Source organism: Muscardinus avellanarius (genome assembly GCF_963383645.1).
Source record: "Muscardinus avellanarius genome assembly, chromosome: 14".
Lineage (NCBI taxonomy): Eukaryota > Metazoa > Chordata > Mammalia > Rodentia > Gliridae > Muscardinus > Muscardinus avellanarius.
The window spans coordinates 7,466,511-7,477,958 of NC_137800.1; the positions used below are offsets into that span (position 1 = coordinate 7,466,511).

The 11,448-nt window shown below is 46.8% G+C and overlaps 1 protein-coding gene across 1 annotated transcript in view; it reads right to left on the reverse strand.

The window, feature by feature from the left end:
* Window positions 1-11,025, reverse strand: part of MSRA (methionine sulfoxide reductase A) — a gene marked incomplete at both ends in the record, with an annotated part of 344,628 nt that extends 333,603 nt beyond the window's left edge. Inside the window, one exon of the mRNA XM_080710038.1 lies at window positions 10,890-11,025. Within this exon, the coding sequence (XP_080566164.1) occupies window positions 10,890-11,025 (136 nt within the window). The remainder of the gene's footprint in view (window positions 1-10,889) is intronic.
* Between the last annotated feature and the right edge of the window lie 423 nt (window positions 11,026-11,448).

Here is an 11,448-nt window from a genome sequence, read left to right on the forward strand (position 1 = left end):
GTCTTCGTGTCACAGGCTTAGCATCCACATGACCACTAGGCTGTGAAAATTCTACCTAGCGATAACATTTTCCGATGTGATAAAAAAAAAAGTAACATGGGAACCAGCAAATGACGACGGGCCCGGACCCCGAAGCCTGCATCCAGCGTTCCTCAGTGCACTGCTCTCCCCATCGCTCACCGGACGCTTCCTGACTGTTTTGTGCCGCAGTATCTCATATGTGTACGCCTATCTCATACAGTGCCACAGGAGAGCCCGCCTCCCAGGGCCATTTACTGCCTGCCTGCTGCGTTTTAGGCACCAAGGGTAAGATGCTCCTGCCCTCGAGCAGTTCACCATCTAGCACGACATGTTGACAAAACAGCCAGGACTGATGCTCACAGGCAAACTGGGAACTTATGGTGGCGGGGGCTGGACAAGGAGGATGTGGAAGGCGCAGGGCTTCCACTCACCTACACTGACATCCTGAACGTCTCTTGCAGAATTCAGTCTATCGGACGCCGCCATGGCTTCTACGGTCTTGGTCAGCGCGGGCTGTTGGTGGGAAGGGGCCAGACCTGGCTCAGCTAAGAGGCCTCGCCCTGTCCTGGCCGCAGCCTGCAGGCCCGCTCCTGCCCAAAGCCCAGGCCCCGGGCTCACAAGTCTTTGCTCTGGGATCCAAGACGAGGGATCTGCCCAGCGTCCTGGCCAGCAGCACTGCCCTCTAGAGCGACAAAAGAAAACGGCTAAAGAAATCAGCACACCGCCGCCACCGCTGGCACCGTGAGGAGAGAATGAGCACGCTGGCCGAGTTAGCCTCTGCGCCACAGTGCTCACACAGTGGACACACGGAGACATCACCGTTTGGGGTTTTGTTTGCAGGCATGAACCTACTCTGCGCACTTATCTATAAGCCGCTGCGAGGAGCCGTGTGGGCCGCACGGCGTGTGGAGGGCTAGAGCATGAGGTCAGGAGCAGCGCGGGGCCCTCACGGCAAAGCGGGCCCTCGAGGGCTCGTACCACAGAGGGGCTCAGGCATGGCTTGGAGAAGATGGCCGCAAAACCTCAAGTAGCTGCGCAAGGGCCGACAGAAAGGGGCCATCAAGCCACACACTTGTTTGTCCAGTAGAAAGAGATCACTGAGGCTCGAGAGAAGGGATGGGCTTATAGGAGAAATGGAACTCGAGCCAGCCAAGTTTTAAGGAAGAAGTAAGATAAGGATATGTGGAAAACGCAATGTTTTGCCCAAGCAGGCATTAAGCAAAGGAACCAACAGAGCGGTCCGGTCCGCCGTCCGCACGGGCGCGGCCCCCTGAGCCAGCGCGGGGGCCTGGGCCGCGGCAGGCAAGGGAGCTCCGCGGGGGAGGCCGGGAGACCCTCCCCAGGACGTCAGGGGGACAGCAGGCTCCAGAACAGAGAGACGCCACCTAGGAGCTTTACGCAGGATGCGAAACGGAGGAATAACACTTCTGTGTCCTACAATTTAGAAATTAATCACACACTGGGGACATTTTTTTTCTAAAAGGAAAACTGTTTCCTATCATTTTCTTTTAAAAGTCTATGTACATCACTCGCCATAAAAGAAACACGCAGAATGCCTTCTACATAACAGTGGAAGGAATCTGTCCCCAAAGAGCTTCTCTTTGTATAAATGTGCCATCGCAATTGATGCTTCAGTAAAAATGAATATTTATGAAATGTAAAATGACTTGGATTAACTTATTCCAGTTTCACCCTCTAAATTTAGATTTTTAAATCATGCCAAAATGCAGATTTTGATTACAAAAGCGGGGGGGGGGGTTACTTGACAAGAAAAAGAGGGCCACGTTAAAAAAACTTGAAATGACAAAGGATGATAGAAAGGTGGTCAATTAAACAAAACAGCAGAGAGATCATTTTCAACGTGGAGTTACTTAATTCAATAATGAAGTCACATTAGACGAATCCAAAGTTATAAAAAAGCACAGAGCAAAAAGCTGTGCGACCCATTACTCCATCCCCCACTGCACAGCCGCTACAGCCTTCAGCTCAGAGCCACTCCTCCTTCCTTCTTTTATTTTTTATTTTTTATTTTTTATTTTTTGTGGTGCTAGGGATTGAGCCAGGGGCTTTCTACCCCAAGCTACACCATAGCCCTATTTTATTAATTGGAAACAGGGTCTCACTAGGTTGCTGATAGTCTCTCTGCTTGCTGAGGCTGTCCTCCAATCTGCAATCCTCCCGTCTCAGCCTCCCAAGTACCGGGGTTAAAGGCGTGCACCACCATACCTGGCTCTGAGCTATCCTCTCAAAGTTTCACTACATATACATATTATTATTTTCCTCCTTGTTTACACAAAAGTTCGCATCCTCTCCATATTGGTCCGACCTCACGTTTTCACTTAACTCTGTATCTTAAAACTACCTGCACATGCGTTCATATAGGTCCTCACATCCTACAGCTGCGTACCCCACCGTGAAGATGAACCATAATTATTGAACTAGCCCCCACTAATGGACATTTGGGTGGTTTCCAATCTCTGGCTATTGCAGGAAAAAAAAAAAGCTGCCGTGAATAACCTGGTACCGTCGTCCCTTGGCATGCGCGCAAGTGTATCTGCAGGGCAAATTCCCAGAAATTGAATTCGTGAGTTGAAAGGTACATGCATTTAACTTTTCGATAGATACTGCCAAATTGCCTTCCATAAGAGCGAAGCTGACTCCACTCTTGCCAGCAACGTCCAAGAGCATGAGTTTCCTCGAGAATTTGCCAGCAGAGTATCATCAAAGTGTTGGATTTTTGCCAATCAGAAACATAAAAAATGGTATTTGCATTGTGAGCGAAGTTGAGCATTTTTAATACATTTAAAAGCCAATTGTACTTCCTTTTCGGTAATCGATCTGTCCAAAATCTCTGCCGGAGTTTCTAATGTATGTAGTGTTTTCTTACTAATTTTTAGAATCTTCTATTAGGGAGATCAGTCCTTTATGATACGTCCCATATATATTTACGTATCCTGGGCTGTCTTTTGACTTGGCTTATGGTGATTTGTGATACACAGAAGACTTTTATTTTTATATGCCTTAATCAATTTTTCACATCTGAGTTTCAAGTCCTAGTTAAAACGGCTATCCTCACACCATGATTCTAAAAGAATTCTCTTTTTCTTTTACTTCAATTATTACTTTTTTTTACATTTAACTAACTGGAAAAAGCATAATTATATCCAGAAACTCTACAGCCCAGTTGCCTGGATACATATCCTAGCCTCACTGCTTATTAGCTCTGTGATCTTAGATAAGTCACTTAACCTCTCTGGGCCTCAGTTTCTGCATGATAAAAGTTACTATTGCATCGGGCCAACTACTGTGAAGAGTGAATGTGTTACTACACACAACTAGTACAGTGCCCGGTGCGAAGTGCACCCAGTAAATGTGAGCTATTACTGCCAGCGTCTGTCTGCTTGGAATTTAACTTGGTTTAAGGTGCAAAGTCCCTTAAAAGAGAGTTTCCAACTCTCTTTATCTGTCCCCATATGAATGCCCAGTTTTCCCAACACCATTTTCTGAATATTCCATCTTTCCCCCACTGGTTCGGCATATCACCTTAAGCATATGCTATTTCCCATATGTATTTAAGGACTCCTGGTCTTTTTCTCCTCTTTTGTACACCTTAATTGTCTTATCTTGTTTGACCACACTGGCTGGGACCTACAATCCAGTGTAAAATAATAACCCATCACTCAATGTCGGCCCATCCTCGTTATGATCTGATAGAGCTTGCCTGAGATAAATTAAGCATTAAAAATTTAAAGGCTTAAATCTTATCTTCTTGCAAAGCATTAATCTACTACTTGGTCACACTTAATAAAAAGGTGGAAATTTCCTTACGGATTATAAAAAGGATTTTTCAATAAGGCAAAATTAAAGCTAACACGATCGCATCAGAAGCTTTTAGTAACAGTGTACAACTAGAACCGGGCTAAGCCCACTTCCTTGTTTTGATTTGGCTTTAGTGAAAATGTCTAAAGTTTCTCAATTAAGCCTAAAGTTGGCCTGGGGGCTGAAAAAGATACTATTTTATCATATTAGGGAAGTGGCCATCTACTCCTACCCTGTTGAGTGTTATTATCAGGAACAGTTGTTAAATTTGTCAAACAACTTTTCAGCATCTGGAGAGACATCGATATCATTTTTCTTCTTAGATCAATTAAGCGTGAGTAATGGTAATGGATTCCCTCATGTTAGCACATGGTCCTTATATTCTGTAACTGAACCCATTGCTGGACTCTGCCTACTCGCATCTACCTACCATTTTGTCTTAATGCTCATACGTGAGACTGGTCTGCATGTCTCTTTTTGTGTGTGAACTTTATCAGGTTTGGTGTCAATGTTAGATTTGCTTCTTAAAAAGAATCCGGATGCTTCTTTCATGTAAAATACTATTCGAATTATCTGATCTTTAAATATTTGACACATGTTATCCTGGAAAACTGGGCATCATGTTTTGGGAAGAGGTGACTGACAACTTTCTTCTTTCTATGAAAATGAAACAGTTTTGATTTTCTACTTCTAGAGTCAGTTTGGGTCAATTATTTTTTCTTAAAAAATATCAATTCTGGGCCGGGCGTGGTGGCGCACACTTGTAATCCCCATGCTTGGGAGGCGGAGACAGGAGGATCGCGCAGGTTCGAAGCCAGCCGCGCTGGCTTAAGAGACCCTGTTTCCAAATAAAAATTATAAAATAGGTCTGGGAGTGTAGCCTGGAGGTAGAAGGGCTTCCAAGAAAGCCAGCACGACCAAAAAAATACACACACACACACACACACACACACACACACACACATTATTCTGGGTTGGGGATGTAGCTTAGTGGTAGAGCATGTGCCTTGCACATGTGAAGCCCTGGGTTTAATTTTAAAAATCCATCTAAATTTTAAGTTTACTTTCAAAGACTTGAGGAAATAGTCTCTATAATGCTTTAAATTTTCTGTTTCAATGAGTCTCCCTCAGTTCTTTTTTGTATTTGTACTTTCTTCCTTTTATTTCTGATTAGATCCGTTTATCATTTATATCATTTATTATTATAATAGTTCAATTACTTTTCAAGGAGTTACCTTTGGGACTGACACATTATTCTACTATTTCTCTATTTATGCTTAAAGTTCTTACAAAAAGACAGCTTCAGCAAGCACCCACATTTGTCCCCCCCCCAAAAAAAAAAAATCACAGCATGTTGGGGTCTGCTCAACCGCCTGACAGAACTTCCGGTGAATCAGCTGCATGTAGCGTTGAGCGCAGGTCTGCACAACCGCCTGAACTGCCGACGAATGAATCTGCAACATGTAGCGCCGAGCGGATATGGAGGGCGTCACTACTCCCTTTGCCCCCGCTAGCCCAGTTTGGTAATGTTGAGCCTTATTGGCTCGAATAATGCTTCCGTGCTCGTGAACGCCTCATGCCTTGTACAATGACTGGCTGCAAGTTATGTGCTTTGCACATGCAAGGGTGACCTTTAGCTTGATAGGTTAGAATAGTTTCCTGTTGGAAATCCCCCTTGCGGTTTTTTGCTTTAAATTGAGTTTCCTGAGAAAAATAAACGAGATCCTGCTTGACACATCTCCGGGCTCGTGTGTTTGTGTTCGGGCCGTCGGTACCCACCATCCTCCTAAACCCCACCGCTGACGGGCTGGACCCATCAACAGCAAAATGACAGTAGCCCTATGGAAAAATGTAAAGGCCAGGAAGCAGGGACTGAATAGCACCTGCCACAGTTATTTTAAGTGACAGTTTCAAATCCCAAACACCTAATCAAAAAAAGGATTAACAATGTTTCTAATATGCAAAAAATCCATATAAAATATAAGTTGGGCTTTTACAATAATTAGTTCACTAGAAAAAAGATTGATTCTTACTATAATGAATTCACATTTTAACAACATAGGAGGCACTCTGAGGTTTTAACTGTATGCCTTCTACCTCCTGCCTGTCTCTAACAAATGCCCACCAACTCCATTCAACAAGCATGACCTCCTTTTACCCTCCATCCCAAAGTTTTCCAAGTATTCCTTCCTACCCAGGCACTGAAGCAAAACCGACCCTCTCCCCAGAGGAGGCCAGGCAGCTACTGTGCACCCCCATCCCCAGCCAAACACTGCTGATGAGGACAAGACGGCCCGTGACTTCTACTTTTTTGCAAAGTAGAAATATATTACTAGGCTGCAGAAATTTTTTAAAAATGAAGTTTTTCCTTATGAATAAAAAGAACAAAGTCAGGTGTGGTGGTGTACCCCTGAAATCCTAGAAAATAGAAGGCTGAGACAGGAGGGGCACAGGTTTGAGGCCTGCCTCAGCAACTTAGCAAGAACCTGTTTCAAAACAAAAATAAATCAATTAAAATGGCCGAGGGTGTGGCTCAAAAGTAGAACACGTCTGAGTTCAATCCTCAGTACCAAACATGATGATGATGATAATAATAATAACATCAACAATAATGCAAAGAAGCAAAGCTTAAAGCAGAGGTTATAACCTTCAACACAAGCAGCATTAGGTAAGAGTGCAGACCTGGTCCTGCGTGCAGCAAACATGCCTATACAGGCAGGCCGTGCCTTCCAAAAGATGGAGCTTTAGGGCAGAGCTTTCGAGAGCCAGTGCACACAGCAGACAGACACAGGCGATACAGAGAAGTGAAGAGAAGTCAGCAGGATAGAGGCTGGAGTGGGGAAGAACTGAACTTTCAAAATAGTCGTGTGTGGTCCATAACTCAAGCGGAGTCACCAGAGCACTCGGCAGAGAGCAATGCTAACTTCTGGGGCCTAGCTAAACTCTCCGGTGTCATGGCAAGGATGTGTGGTGTCTCCCAAAGGCTCCGGTGGTGAAGGCTTGGGCCTCGATGCAGAGGCTCAGAGGGGGCACCTTGGGGAAGTGATGGGCGCATGCGGGCTCTGGGCTCATCATGGACCAATCCATGCAGAGCTCACACTTTGATGACATTATCCGGAGCCTTGGGAACTGTAGGAGGTGGGGCCTAGCTGAAGGGAGCGGGCCCTGGGGGCTACCCCTTGTCCCAGCCCCTTCGCTCTCTCGGTTAGCTTCCCGGCCTCCATGAGGTGAACAACTTTGTTCTCCATGTCCTCCCCACGATAATGGCACTTCACCCCAGGCCCAGAAACCATGGCGCCTGCTCACCGTGAACTGAAACCTCTGAAACTGAGAGACAAAACAAGTCTTCTCTTTATTAAGGTGTGTTTCTCAGGTGTTGTGTCACAGTGACAAAAAGGCGACTAACACATCTAGCTTCCTTTGCTTTTAGCTACTTGCTTTTAGTTGATTTTAAAAACCCCTGGTTTGGGAGGTCACGCAGCCAAGCAATACATTCTCAGTCTTCCACTAGCTTTGCCGTACTTAACACCTCTGATATGCGGGCTGTGATTGTAGCTGTGCTCACGACTCAAAGGAAACAGCCCCCTTGAACCTTCCTGTTATAGCCAACCATATTTCTGTCCTTTGCATAAAAAAAGGCTCTGCTTAACTGAGCACACAGCCTTACTAATAACTTAGGGAATATTTCAAAACTACCACCAGCAGGTTTGTTTATTTGAAATTTCCCAAATCTTGCTCCTCTGCCTTTCGAGGCTCAGAACACCAAGGTAAGAATGAGAACCCTTTAAGATCTGCGGGGTCTTCACAACCATGTGACTGCGCGCCAGTTCAACAGCTCACCAGCCTCCAGGGTTTACAACATCCTACTGCAGACGCTGGCAAGATGCCCAGAAGTCTACCATCCCCAGGCACTTCCTACCCTATACCCTCCTCCTTTCTCCCCTGTCTACAGATGAAAGGAGCTTGAAATCTGTGGTGAGTTAGGATGGTCTTTTAGGATACTAGCCCACCACCTTCCCAGTTTTGCTGGCTTACTAAATGAATCTTTTCCCTGTCCTAACAACTTGTCCTCCACTCACTGGGCCCGTTTCAGATGGCAAGTAAATGATCTTGGGTTTGGTAACCAGGCTAGTCGGAACTTTCAGCAGCTCCTCCAGGCAAGGGCACTTCCAAGAGTGCGGACTGGAAAAGCCATAAGCTAAACTGTAAACACTCTTTGGGGAAAAGTAACGACAGCCTAATAAGAACATGTGCGCTGTAGGCTTCCTGGCCCTCCCCCAAGCAGAGCTATGTGAAAAGACAGAAGACTCTTGAAGGGAACCAGGTCCCCAGGCTCTGTAGTTAGAGCTATTATGCGGATATGAAAACAACTGTTGGCACCCTCCTGCAATGTTTATTGATTTTTTACCAAAAGCATCACTTCTATAATGAGAAACGGATTGGGAAGACTCTGGTTAAGAGAAGCTAAACTAAATTGAGGTCAACCTGGATCTCGAACTAGTTTGAAGAAATGGCCAAGATTGTTTTTTCTTGGATCCTTGGTTTCTTTGGTGTCTAGAAAGCACAGCAAAGACATTGTCGTGTCTAAAGAGTAGAACAACGGAGAAAGTTCTGACATTAGAAAAGCATTGCCTTTAAATGCCCACTTATGAATGTTGGCTTATCAAAGAGACCTTTTAAGACACATTTATAATGTTTAGACTGCCTAGTTATAAATTTATATTTTTAATGTTACTTTTAAAATAATCTGGATTTTTTTCGACACCCAATTTCTGAAGTCGAGTCAGAAATAAACTACTACAACTGAGAATGATTGGATAAAATGATGGGGGGTACACAAAGGGAACAGAAACTATTAATTACATGAATGAGAAAAAGGTCACACCGCTTCCAAATTGCCTCAGACCCCAAAACCCCTACCTTTGCTAATCTCACACTGAGTATTCTATACGACAATCCCTCAAAATGACCTCCTCCTACACTCAACAATTAAGAACAATTAAGGAAATCAGATAAAAAACAGAATTCTTAGCAAAGTGTGCATGAACCCAGGGGACTTTTAACCTCTGAGCTACACCCCCAGCCTGATTATTTTTATTTTGAAACAGAGTCTCACTAAATTGTGGAGGCTGGCAACAAATCTGTGATCCTCCTGTCTCAGCCTCCCAAGTACCGGGATTATAGGCGTGGGTCACAGCGCCTGGCTCTTAAGGAAATTTTTTCAATACAGGATTTCTCTGGTATTGGGTCATATGCAAAAAATCAAATTTAATATTCCAACAGCTCGAAAGCAGTAAGTGGCTTACAAACTATGGCTTCCCTCTGATTCCGTAGCCAGGCTGGAGAACCCCACCCTGCACCAGCTGATGCTGCTGGACGGAGAGAAGGCAGACCTGGCGAAGAACTGCACTGAGGTAATACAGCTGAATACCCCGCATCAGAGGTGCTTTGGATGGGAGCGATTGCAGATGTTTTATTATTTTATTTTTTGCAGGTCTGGGGATGGAACCCAGGGGCATTTGACCTCCGAGCTACACCCCCTGCCCTATTTTTTATTCTTTATTTTGAAACCGGGTCTCACTGAGTTGCAGAGGGCCTCACTGAGTAGCTGAGGCTGTCCACGAACCGCGATCCTCCAGGTCTCAGCCTCCCGAATGCTGGGATTACAAGCATGCGCCACCACGCCCGGCTAAGATGTTTTAAAAGTATTAATTGCTGCCGGGCAGTGATGGGGCACGCTTGTAATCTCTGTGCTTGGGAGGCGGAGACAGGAGGATTGTGCAGGTTCGAAGCCAGCCGCGATGGCTTAAGAGACCCTGTTTCCAAATTTTAAAAAAGTATAAAAATGGGTCTGGGAGTGTAGCCCGGAGGTAGAAGGGTTTCTAGGAACCCCAGTACCACCAAAATAAATAAATAAAAATATTAATTGGATATATATACATGTATACCTCTACCATCTTATACCCCATTAAGATGTGTGAGTACAATGCACTGATTAAAAAAAATGAAAAGACTATTAACTGGAATATTAGCATAGACTTGAGATACCTCTGACATAGAACAAAGTCTAAACACAAAATCTATGTTCCATATACATCTTGCACATGCGGCCTTCAGGTAATGTTGTGCAGTGTTTTTAGAGCACTTGTGCTCTGTGTCCCATAGCAGGAGGTCTGGTTTGGGATTTTCCATTTGTGGCATCCTGTGGTTTTTGGGAAACGTCAGATTTTCAGATCAGAGATTTTCAACCTGTACTACTCATAATGATCTTGATACTGGTGGACCCTGCTGTCTGAAGGAAATTAAGGAAATTTGTAAACTTTCATAGCAGGTTAACATTCCTGAGTGTCCAAACATGAGATCATTTTCCTCGTATTTCCACTTCCAAAAGTGTCAGTACAAAAATGGCTGGAAAGTTTGCAAAGCTTAAGAGGCTGCACTCTAAAAGACACTCCTCCACGACTGGCCCCGGCAGGCCTGCCAAGCCGGGGAGAGCCCTGCAGAGGATACCGGGAGGCTGGGGACAATACTGCAGCCATAACACTGGGCTGAGAGTCACTGTCAAACCCTAAGTGTGCAGCGCGAGCCCTCACTCCGGGCTTCCAGTGACCACACCGCCCCTGCCACACAGCAGCGCTCCTGGGCCCAGCGTGGGACGCCCGCGGGGAGGGAGCCCACGGCGCCTTCCCTCCCCCAGCGTGGGCCACCAGGGCACGCACCGCGTAGCTACCAAGCACTTCAGAGTGCTCGGTTTTGTTTAGGGAGTGAAACGCTGAACAAAGGGAGGAGAGGAGCAAAGCTCAGCCCCGCACAGGCTGCAGCCCCACCAGCGCTGGGCGCATGCGCGGGCCCATTCCGCCAGCCCGAGGCCGGCGCGTCCTTCCGGACGGGCGGCACAGCGCCACACTGTGCGCATGCGCGTCCTTCCTGGCGGGTGACGCAGCTCCACACTGCGCGCATGCGCGCCCTTCCGGGCGGGTGGCGCAGCTCCACGATGCCACGCTGCGCGCATGCGCGGCGCTGCCGCCGGCCGGGGGTGCGCCCCTTACCTGCTACCGGTGTGGGCTCCTTCCGGCCGGGCAGGGCGTCCTGGGGGCTGACGACCTTCGAGGCCGAGTCGCCCATTCTCGAGAGGTGAAAGAGGCCGTGGAAGAGCTGGCGCGCCCTTCTGGAGACCGGGAGCATGGGCGTCCGGCGGGACGGCGCTGCCGAGAGCGAGGAGCCGGGGCGGCGGGCCTCGAGGTTGCCCAAGCGGAGCAGGGCGGCCGCCGGCGAGGGCGTGTTCTCCCCGAGGGGCCCTTCCGCTCCCGGGCCTGGGCTCCGGTACAAAGTTCCCGCGGACGGCAGGTCCCGCTGCCGCGCCGAGTACGAGAGGCGGCAGGGGCCAAAAAATACTCAGGTCTAGCCCAGTGGTGTAGTTTGATTTAAAAGTTGTTTACCCCCTCTCCCCCGTTTCTCCACCTCCTTAGCAGCTGTTCATTATGCCCAATAAGATAGGAGGACTTACCTTCCCAACAGCTAGGAATTGTATGTTTTCTTTGCAGCAAAGACAAATCTTCAAATAGATTCCTGTTGATCCAAGAGAAAACGAAGTTCAAAAAGCAGATT